The sequence below is a fragment of the Trichechus manatus genome, unplaced genomic scaffold (genome assembly GCF_000243295.1).
Source record: "Trichechus manatus latirostris isolate Lorelei unplaced genomic scaffold, TriManLat1.0 scaffold00008, whole genome shotgun sequence".
NCBI classification, from domain to species: Eukaryota; Metazoa; Chordata; class Mammalia; order Sirenia; family Trichechidae; genus Trichechus; species Trichechus manatus.
Window position 1 is genome coordinate 30,384,923 of NW_004443944.1, and position 10,982 is coordinate 30,395,904.

The 10,982-nt window shown below is 53.7% G+C and overlaps 1 protein-coding gene across 1 annotated transcript in view; it reads left to right on the forward strand.

The window, feature by feature from the left end:
- E2F1 (E2F transcription factor 1) overlaps window positions 1-9,476 on the forward strand; it is a 10,105-nt gene extending 629 nt beyond the window's left edge. Inside the window, exons 2-8 of the mRNA XM_004370584.1 lie at window positions 3-115; window positions 6,154-6,244; window positions 6,616-6,835; window positions 7,575-7,727; window positions 8,686-8,800; window positions 8,897-9,122; window positions 9,232-9,476. Of these exons, the coding sequence (XP_004370641.1) occupies window positions 3-115; window positions 6,154-6,244; window positions 6,616-6,835; window positions 7,575-7,727; window positions 8,686-8,800; window positions 8,897-9,122; window positions 9,232-9,476 (1,163 nt within the window). The remainder of the gene's footprint in view (window positions 1-2; window positions 116-6,153; window positions 6,245-6,615; window positions 6,836-7,574; window positions 7,728-8,685; window positions 8,801-8,896; window positions 9,123-9,231) is intronic.
- The last annotated feature ends 1,506 nt before the right edge of the window (window positions 9,477-10,982 follow it).

The window sequence follows — 10,982 nt, forward strand, 5'->3', positions numbered from 1 at the left end:
AGCTCCCGCCGCGCCCGCCGCTGGCCCCCGTGATGCCGACCTACTGCTCTTCGCCACGCCACAGGCGCCCCGGCCCACACCCAGCGCTCCGCGCCCTGCGCTCGGCCGCCCACCGGTACGGACCCCAGGGACAGCGAGCCAAACGCCCTGCCTGTACCCCCCGCGTAGACCCGGGCGGGGCGCGGTGTTTGGCCCCGAGGCTGCGGGGGCCAGGAGAGGGGTGGACTGAGGCGCCCGCGCTGGGCGGTGCAGAGCCTGGGTTGGGCCTCCGGGCCCCGCCCCGGGCTGCTGGGTGACCTCGGGCCAGTCCTTGTATGCTGCTCTAGGCTCTGGGCCTCCGCTTCCTCAGTATAGTCACTCGGGTCAGCCACTGGGTCAGAATCAGTGATAATAATGGCCCACGTGGATTCAGCTGGAGCTTTGGCTGAGCCCTTGGCCGACTTCAAGTCAGCCAAAACTCACAACCACGCTGTGAGCTCGGTGTTGTCACTGTGCCCATCTGACGGAGAAAGAACTGAGGCCCAGAGAGGGGAAGGGACTTGCCCCTGGTCATAGGTGGGGCTGGGGTTTGAACCGAAGCCTGCTGGCTCCAGGCCAGAATTTGTGGCTACATAGGGTTGGGGGTGGAGGTGGAGGTGGAGGTGGAGGTGGTCCTGGGGCTGGACTGTTAAGAAGCCATTGAGGAGACCCTCTTTCCTGCCTAAATGCTCCACTGCCAGGTGCAGGCCTGGCCCTTCAGGCCCCTGGGGACAGGCCGCCTGGCTGGGAGGCCTTCTCTGCAGGGGTGGGGCAAGACGCCTGGGCCAGCTGCTGATCCCCTCCCTCTGCCTGTCCTTCCATCTGCCACCCTCCACCCTCTCAGGCCCTGGTTGCCATAGAACCTCATTAATCAGGCAGGCCCTGGTGGAAGGACTGAGTAGGCTGGGCCTCTGGGAGTTGGAGGGGAGACCCCCAGTGCCAGGGGAGAGAAAACCTCTCAAGGAGATAATCTGATAAAGGCCTTGCTGAGCAACAAGAGGTTCAGACTGGGGGCCCAGAGAAGGTGTCTGAGTTACAGTGGGAGAAGAGAGTGGAAGCCTGGAGCTTGAACCTATGGGCCTCAGGACAGGGTGTGGAGACCAGTTTGACTGGCGCAGCCTGTGGGTGAAGGTGGGGTGCAGGCAGGCAGGAGCTGGCCAGGAGGGCTGGGGTCTCGGCAAGGGGCTTAGAGCAAGCAGGAGGGGTGAGGCAGGGCCTGGGGCAAGGAGGTGGAAGCTGCCCAACTGCCACTGGGGGCGTGGGTGGCAGCTGGTCCCTGAGGAATCCCGGGAAGCCTCCCCCAGCCCCGTTGGCCCCATGCCTAGTGCTGCTTTCCTTCCGGAATCACCAAGATGCTAATAATAATAACAATAGCAGCCACCAGTGTTCTGAGAATATTTTGTGTGCAGGGCTCTGTGCCAAGCCCTTTACCCAAATTAACCCATTTAACCCTCTCGACAGCCTTCCCCTTTTACAGATGGGGAAATTGAGGCACAGAGATGTGACAGCCTTCCCCAGAGAGGATCAGCTAGTGAGTGGTGGGATGATGAACTCAGCAGTTCAAGCTGGGATGCCTTGGGAATGCTAATAGAGGTTGAATGAAGTTCAGGGAGGTAGTAGGCACCCTTCCGCCTGATGAGTGAGTGGGAAGGGTGATTTTGGGCCAGGGTGGGTCAGCCTTGCTTGCCTCCTACCCTCCAATGAAAGGGCCTGTCCGTCAGGGTGCCAGCTTGAGGCTTAGGCAAGTAGTCTCCAATTAGCTGACTGATAAGCACTTAGCAGGCTCAGGGGTACAGAGACGGAGCAGAGGCTGGGGGCTCCAGGCCCAGATGAACTGTTAGGGACTAGGGAGAATGACCCCCCTACCACCACCATCAGGGGCAGCCTCGAGCCCTGAGCATTCCAGTCATTCAACAGCTGGTGAGTTGGTGAGGGCCCATGAGATGCTAGGTTCAGAAGCAAGTAAGGAGCCCCTGCCCCACAGTGCTTGTGGCCCATTGGGCATTTTTGTGCTGGGTGCAGGGCTGGCACCATCCTGGACCTAAGTCGGAAAACAGGCCCAGCTGTTGCCCTCCAACATCCCCAACTCTTACACCTGTGAGTAGCCACTGGGCACATGATCTGTGGCCCCATCTACCCTCTGCACTGGCATTTGTTTGGGGGCAGTCCTGGATCAAGCTACAGGCTCAGCTTCTGCACCAATGAGCATTTATTTTGTACCTACTGCATACAAGGGTCTGCGCAATTCAGCCATTCCTCCTGGCCCTTCCTATCCACCCCAACCCTGTTGTGGCCTTTTTTTTTCTTTTTAAGTTTTTCTGTTATAAATAAATGCTTACTACAGAAAACTTGGAGTTAAGAGAAAAGAAAGCTGAAGGGGGCAGCATCCTAGCCCCATACACACAAAATATATATTTTTTCCTTTTCTTTCCCTAAGCCTGTTTTTACTTTTTATGTAGTTAATAGAGCTAGCTTTCACTTCCTAAAACTTTTTAAAATTTCATTTTTTCCCTTTATTTCCTTGTTCAAGCATCACATCATTTACACCATACAAATAAGGCCACCATCCCCTCAGTCCCCCATGCAGAGGTGAAATAATAGTTGAAACTGGACCAGAGAGAAACAGTTTTGTGATTTTTTTTAATCCACAAAGGATTATATAAATGTATGACCCTATGGCAATGTTTTTGCTTGCCAGTATGTCTGAGAGGATTCTGGGTTGATCCGCCTTGGTCCTTTGTGACAGCTGTGTGGTATTCCAGGGGCTGGTAAACCATGATTTTTGTGGCCCTCTCCTGTGGTGGGGTTTTTCATGTGTATGTCTTCACCCTGCTCTCAGGCCCCTGTGCCAGGTTTCTCTAGAGAGTGGCGGTCAGACATCTGCTTGTGCTCTCGTTTTTGGGTGTTGCATTGACCTGCCTTCAGAGTGGGCAAGGGCCTGGGTACCAGGCAGAAGGCGAGGAGAGCAGTTGGCAGGAGCATGCTAGGGTTCATGCTGAGAAGGGATAGACTTTGGTTGGCTCATAAGGGGCCCAGCATCTGAACAGGTCTCTGGGGAAGCAGGACATGGGTAAGAGTGTGGTTACAAGTGTGGGCTCTGAGTCATCCTGTCAGGGTTTGAATCCTGCCCTCACCTCTCACTGGCTGCGTCTCCTTTCTGAGGTGCAGGTTCCTCTGGAAGTGGAGGTTACCATAACTAGCTGCCATCAAGTTGATTCCAACTCATGATGACCCCACATGTGTCAGAGTAGAACTGTGCTCCCTAGGGTTTTCACTCACTGATTTTTCAGAAGTAGATTGCCAGGACTTTCTTCCAAGGCACCTCTGGGTAGACTTAAACTGCCGACCTTTCAGTTAGTAGCCCAGCGCATTAACCGTTTGTACTACCCAGGGACTCCAGAGGTTGCCACAGCACCTCCCATGAGGTGATTGGAGGGTTTGATGAGAGAGTGCACAGGAGATAGTTACTTCGCACAGGGCTCAGTATACAGGAGGCACTCGGCACGTTCTCTTCTATTCCCAGGATGCCTGAGCAAGTCGATGAATGTGTGTGTGAGGGGGAGTGCCGTGGCCCACTAGGCTGTGTGCCAGACACTGGGTACAGAGATGGTTTAGACCCAGTGCCCGCCTTTGAGGACCTCACTGGTTTATGGGTGAGACACACATCTGCAGTAATTCGTAGCAAGAGACAGAATGTGGGAGAAGGTTGGATTTGAGGGAAAAGAGGTGACATCTCTGTTACAGGATCAGAAAGACGTGACCAGTAAAATGTCTCTCCATAGAAGTGGAAGCAGTAAGTGCGACAGATGGGAGCGGGGAGGCACACAAGGGTGACTGAGGTAGAGGGACCAGCATGGCTTAAGGCAGGGAGGCAGAGATTCGTGGGGAAAAAGGTGGTTGGATGTAGGTGGGTATTTGAGTCGTTCAGCTTTTTCAGCAGTGAATGTCTTCACCCTGCTCTCGGACTCCTGTGCCAGCTTTCTCTAGAGAGCGGCCTCCAGAAACGGACATCTGCTTGAGCTCTTGTTTTCAGGAATGGCTTTGACCTGTCTTTAGAATAGGCAGGGGTCTGGGTTCCAGAGAGGAGGCAAGGAGGGCAGTTGGCAGGAGCATGCTATAGTTCAGAGGTTCTGGAAAAGCAACGGCAGATGAGGTTACTGAGGCAGTGGGAAGACTGAGGAAGGTATTAATCAGGGGCAATAACACGGTAAGATTTGTGTTTTAGGACGAAGACTAGCTGCAGTGGTGGGGGACAGATGGAGGCAGCAGGGCCGCTGGGGAGACTGCTGAATGGTCCAGGTGGGAGGTGGTAAGGATTTCTTGGTAACTGCATGTGATGAGGGTGGTGGGCAGGACAGAACTGAGGTGCTGGCTAAGGAAACCCTATGAATGGTGGAGGGGAGGGTTAAGGCTGGTTTGGGCCAGGGTGCGTTTAAGATGCCTGTGGAACTTCCAGGACAATCTTGATCCTTGAATGTCTGAACCAGGCCAGAGGGCATACAGGCTAAGAGCTTGGGCTTTTCCTCAGACAGTCTTGGGTGGAAATCCTGGCTCTGACACTTTCTGGCTGTGTAACCTAGGGCCTCCCTGGGCTTCCACTGCCTTGTCTATAAAATGGGGCCATTATTGTACTGTCATTCTATGTTGTTGGGTGCTGTCAAGTCGGTTCCAACTCGTAGTGATCCCATGTGCAACAGAACATAACACTGTCTAGTCCTGTGCCATCCTCACAATCGTTGCTATGTTTGAGTCCATTGCTGCAGTCACTGGGTCAGCCCATCTCATTGAGGGTCTTCCTCTTTTTCACTGATCCTCTACTTTAGCAAATACGATGTCCTTCTCCAGGGACTGGTCCCTCCTGATAACATGTCCAAAGTACATGAGACTAAGTCTCACCATCCTTGCTTCTGAGGAGCATTCTGGCTGTACTTCTTCCAAGACAGATTTGTTTGTTCTTCTGGCAGTCCATGGTATATTCAGTATTCTTTGCCAACACCATAATTCAGAGGCATCGATTCTTCTTCCTTATTCATTGTCCAGCTTTGGCATGCATATGAGGTGATTGAAAACACCATGGCTTGGGTCAGGTGCACCTTAGTCATCGAGGTGACATCTTTGCTTTTTAACATTTCAAAGAGGTCTTTTGCAGCAGATCTGCACCATGCAATACGTCGTATGATTTCTTGACTGCTGTTTCCATGGGCATAGATTGTGGATCCAAGTAAACTGAACTCCTTGACAACTTCAGTATTTTCTCCGTTTATCATGTTGTTGCTTATTGTGAGGATTTTTATTTTCTTTATGTTGAAGTATAATCCATATTGAAGGAAATAACTAGTAATGCATGCAAAGCACTTGGTGAACACCAGCTGTGCCCTGTTCACCAGAGCGACGAGTTGACTTGCCCAGGGGACCTGTGTACTCAGTGGCTTAAACAACAAACATTTATTATTACACAGTTTCTGTGGGTCAGGAATTCAGGAGTGACTTAGCTGGGTGGTTCTGGCTCCGAGTCTCTCCTGCAGTTGCAGCTGGGCTGCAGCCATTTGAAAGCTTGACTAAGGTTGGAGGTTTTGCTTCCAAGCTCACTCATGGGGCTGTTGGAGGAGGCCTCAGTTCCTGTGAACCTCTCCATAGAGCTACTTGTGCATCCTCACAACATGGCAGCTGTGTTCCCCTCAAGTGAGTGATCCAAGATGAGGAACAAGGAGGAAGCTCAATTGCCTCTTATGACCTGGTCTCGGGAGTCACTTCCACCACATTCTGTTCATTAGAAGCAAGTCACTGAGTCTGATCCACATCTGAAGGGAGAAGAATTGGACCCCATCTTTTGAAGGGAGAACTATTAAAAAATTTACAGGTATATTTTAAAACCACCACAGGCCCCCGGTGAGGTAGCAGTGAAGCTGAGACTTGAACTTGGGGCTTCTGCTTTCTAGTTGAGCATTCTGTCTTGTGACGTAGGGTTGGGGCCCCCAGGCTGTATCCCTTAGGACCTCCCCCTCACACACTTAGGCATCCTGGTAGAGGAACTGAGGCAGGGGGCAGCCCAGTGGCACCAAGCCCTCAACCAGGTCTCCTGTGGCCTCACTCTCCTGGTTACTGGGCATCTTTCTTCCATTGTTTTTGCTGTAGGTGAAGCGGAGGCTGGACCTGGAAACTGACCATCAGTACCTGGCTGAGAGCAGTGGGCCAGGCCGGGGCAGGGGCCGCCACCCAGGGAAAGGTACCCACTGAGCTCAGGCTGAGGCAGGCCCTTGTGGCCAGGCCCAGGTTGGGGGCATGGACAGACAAACATGGTTGTAGACTCAGCTCTGGTCTGCCGGGCCTGGGCCTGAGCCAGGCCTCTGGGGGCCCAGAGGGGCAGCTGAAGTGAACGCCTGGCATGGCTTCCCCAGGCCCTGGGGGGTGGGGAGCGCCCAAGCCCAGAGAGGAATGCTGTGGTTGGCAGCAGCCACAGGGCCTCCCTGCTTGGCCTTGCCAAGGGGAAGGAGCCGTCTGCCCCACATCATCCTCCTGCTCTGCGTTGCCAGGGATGCAGCCTGGCGGGGGGCCGGGGTGAGTGCTGAGGGACCCTGACTTTCCTGACTCCCCCAGGTGTGAAATCTCCGGGGGAGAAGTCACGCTATGAGACATCACTGAATCTGACCACCAAACGCTTCCTGGACCTGCTGAGCCGCTCATCTGATGGCGTTGTTGACCTGAACTGGGCAGCCGAGGAGCTGAAGGTTCAGAAACGGCGCATCTACGATATCACCAATGTCCTTGAGGGCATCCAGCTCATCGCCAAGAAGTCCAAGAACCACATCCAGTGGCTGTAGGTAGCAGCTGAACAGGAGAGTGGGCAGAGGCTCGGGGCTGGGTAGACACATGCCATCTGGTTAAATCTCTAGCTCAATGTACTTTTACATTTTTGTGCACTTTGGTAACCACCATCTGGATCAAGATAAGGAATATTTCCTGTACCCTAAAACATGCCCCATGCCCTTTCTCGGTCATTGCCCACCCCCATAACACCAGTAGCCACTCATGGCTTCTATTGCCATCACTGAGCTTTGTCTGGCACAGCTTTTTTGTTCTTGTCAATTCTTGTTTTATTTTTCTCCCCCTACCCCTGTCCTCAGTCATCCCACTACTCTCTGACACATCTGCCTTTTCACTTTTTGGAAGGTCATTCATTCTGCATCATTTTTTTCACTTGGCAGCATGTTTTGGAGATGCTTCTGTGTCTGTACATCTAATGCAGCCTCGTCCTTTTTTTACATCTGTGTAGTATTCCATGGCATCTGTGTCCTCATTTACTTATATAGTGCCCTATGGGCGACAAGTGAGTGTTTCCAGATGTTCGGGCCAGGATTTAAACCCGGGCCGGTCTGATTTGGAGCCTGAGTTCAGCCCTCTTCTGCATCCCATCTGAGGAGCCAGACCCAGAGGGTGGCGAGGGTTTGCCTAGGGCTCATGGAACAGGTGGCGGCAGCAACAGATTCAGTCCTGAGGTCCAGGGCTCCAGGCAGAGGGGTCAGGAGCTGCTAACCCTCCCTGTGGGCTCCCTGCAGGGGCAGCCACACAGCGGTGGGAATCGGTGGGCGACTTGAAGGACTGACCCAGGACCTCCGGCACCTACAAGAGAGCGAGCGGCAGCTGGACCACCTGATCCACGTTTGTACCACACAGCTGCAGCTGCTCTCTGAGGATGCTGACAGCCAGCGATATCCTTGGGCCGGAGGGCACAGGGGGCAGTATTGGCAGGTGGGGGCCTGGCCCAAATGGGCCTAGAGTGGCCGCCCTGGGCCTGGATTCAATAGAGGGCTCTGGCTTTGGATCCAAGTCCTGGCTCAGCCATTTAATCACTGTGTAACACTAGGATGAGTTACTTTGCCTCTCTGGGCCTCAGCTTTATCTGTAAAAGGGGGATAATAGTATTCAATTCTGAAAAGATTAGGATTAAAACAAGATAAGCTAATACCAGCATTGGTTGTTGTTAGTTGCCTTCGAGTTGTTTCCGACTCATGGTGACCCCACACGTGCAGAGTAGAACTGTTCCATAGGGTTTTTTCAAGGCTGTGACCTTCTGGAAGCAGATCACCAGGCCTGTCTTCCCAGGTGCCCCTGGGTGGGTTTAAACCACCAAGTTTTGAGTTAGTAGTCCAGCGCTTAACCATTTGCACCACCCAGGGAGACCTATAGTATCAGCAGTACCGAACGTTTAGTACACTGACTCAATGCATGGTTGTAGCTTCAAGTTTAGAGACATTAGTTTTTGTTTTTTATTCACAAAAATAAAAACTGTTAGAATAGGCTTATTTTTTTTTTAGTTGATACTCCAATTGTGTTTATAAATTTTAGATACAACTGCCAATTGACACTAAGATCACAGGTCAAAATGAATTCCCAACACCAGACCTGGAGATGGTTAACTGTTTACATGGAATTAGTGCAGGCAGCTATCATCCCCCCACCTTGCGATTAGAAGGGTAGGATGGTCCCCATTGTACAGATGTGGACATTGAGACTCAGGGCATAAGGTAGGTTTCGAGCATCAACTATGTGCCAGGCCCTGGGGTAGGGGAGGCACAGGGGTGACTAGGCAGATGTGGGCCCTGCCTTGTGAGCTGTCTGGGTGGGTGGCCCCCAGAGGTCAGAGGTCATATCCTTGACTCCACCAACCCTGGCCTACGTGACCTGCCAGGACCTACGCAGCATTGCAGACCCTGCAGAGCAGATGGTTGTGGTGATCAAGGCCCCTCCCGAGACCCAACTTCAAGCTGTGGACTCCTCGGAGGTGAGTCTGGCATACTCCAGGTCTGACCGGGACAGGCTGGGCTGGGCTGGCGGTCAGCTGAGCCTCAGTTTACCCTGCCTGCTTCCTTCCACCTAGACCTTTCAGATCTACCTTAAGAGCAAACAAGGCCCCATTGATGTTTTCCTGTGTCCTGAGGAAAGCTCGGGTGGGATCAGCCCTGGAAAGACCCCAAGCCAGGCAGCGGCTTCTCCTGGGGAGGAGGACAAGGTGGCAGTCCCTGTCACCACAGTACCACCACCACCATCACCTCCATCATCTCCTGCCACAGATCCCGGCCAGTCCCTGCTCAGCCTGGAGCAAGGTGGGTGAAGGGCCCCTTTCCTGGGTGAGTAGTTGGGCAGGCAAGATACCCCCCTCTGTCCTCCCTTCTGGGGTGTCCCTGGCCTGTGATGCTCCCCCCATCTCCCCAGAACCGCTGCTGTCCCGGATGGGCGGCCTGCGGGCCCCTGTGGATGAGGACCGCCTGTCCCCGCTGGTGGCGGCCGACTCACTCCTGGAGCATGTGCGGGAGGACTTCTCTGGCCTCCTCCCTGAGGAGTTCATCAGCCTGTCCCCTCCCCATGAGGCCCTCGACTACCACTTTGGCCTTGAGGGCGAGGGCATCAGAGACCTGTTCGACTGTGACTTTGGGGACCTCACCCCCTTGGATTTCTGACGGGGCTTGGGGGGCCAGTGCCTCCCAAGATGCCCACTCTGTCTCTGCAGCCCTGGAGCCCCTGCCCCTGGCCGTCCTCCCAGTCCAATTGGAAACGTTTAATTTATATTACCTTCCCCATCTCCAGAAGCTTCTAGCTCTGGAGTCTGGCTACTGCCAAGAGGCTGAGCAAGCCAGGAGGAGAAGGATCCTGTGTTTGTGGTGTGTACGTGCATGCACCCAACACCCAACACGTGTGTACACGGGTGAGTGTGGTGTGCACCTCTGGCAGAAATGCCAGGTAAGCACGTTTACATGAGAGCATGTATGAGCGTGTGTGCATGTACCGGGGAATGAAGGTGAACACATTGGTGCGTGCACTGAAAACACGCCCCAGTGTGTCCATGTGTGTGTGCATGAGTTCATGTGTGCGCATGGTGGGGGCTGTAACTGCACTTTCGGTCTCCTTGCTCCAGGGCCCCACGAGGCCCAGGGTGGCCGCTTGCCCCCAGAAGCCTGCATGCTGACCAGGCCAGGCGGGGAAGCCTCGGCCGGCGTGGTTTGCAGGACAGCAAGAGCACTTCTGTCGTCTTAAAGGTTTTTCTGACTCGAAGCTTTAATGGAGCATTATTTATTTATCGAGGCCTCTTTGGCAAGCCTGGGGCACCAGCAAAGGGTAGGAGGGATGTGGGGCCAGTGCCCCAACTCCCCATACCCCTCCCTGAGTGAGAACGGGGGTCCCTGAGCTGTTCTTTTGCCCCACCCCGAAGGAGCTGAGGCCTGAGCGATTTATTTATTGGGAAAGTGAGGGAGGGAGGGAGACTGACTGACTGACAGCCGTGGGTGGATGGAGGGGTGGCCCCTCCCCAGGGGGGTCACTGCAGGGCCCAGCTGCCCCCCAGGATGGATGGGAGAGGTGAGTGGGGGACCTTCACTGACAGGGTGGGCTAGAGGGGTGGGTAGAGGGCCTCCTCCAGACCGCAGGGGCCCCTTCTGTGGCGTTTGAAGTGCCCCTTCCCCACTTCTTGCTGTGCCCCACCCCCCCAATCTGCACTTTGATTTGCCTTCCTAACAGCTCTGTTCCCTCCTGCTTTGGTTTTAATAAATATTTTGATGGTGTTTGGGTTGGATTTTGCGACTGTGTACTGGGAGCACATCAGGGTGGGAGAGGCCAAGGCTGCTGGAAAAATGCCCCTTTTCCACTTCCCTTCTCCCTATCCTTGCCTGATTTTATTTCATTTGTGCCTGTTTGCTTCAAGGAGGATAAACTTCATCATCATTTTTGTCCTAACTTAAAAACGAATCCAGCAAATATTTTTTGCTGTAGAAAGTCATGAATGCTCCAGAAGCACAGAAAGTAATTAGTGAACTCCCTCCCTCCCTTCCCCCAGTCCCTGAGAGGCCGCTCTGATCAACTTGCTGTGTTCCTTATGTGTTTCTGGGCATTTGTGAATGTGCAGCAACTATTTACAGTGGGCTCATTCTGTGTCAGGGACTTTCAGGTTCTGGGGGCATGTGTGTAACCTT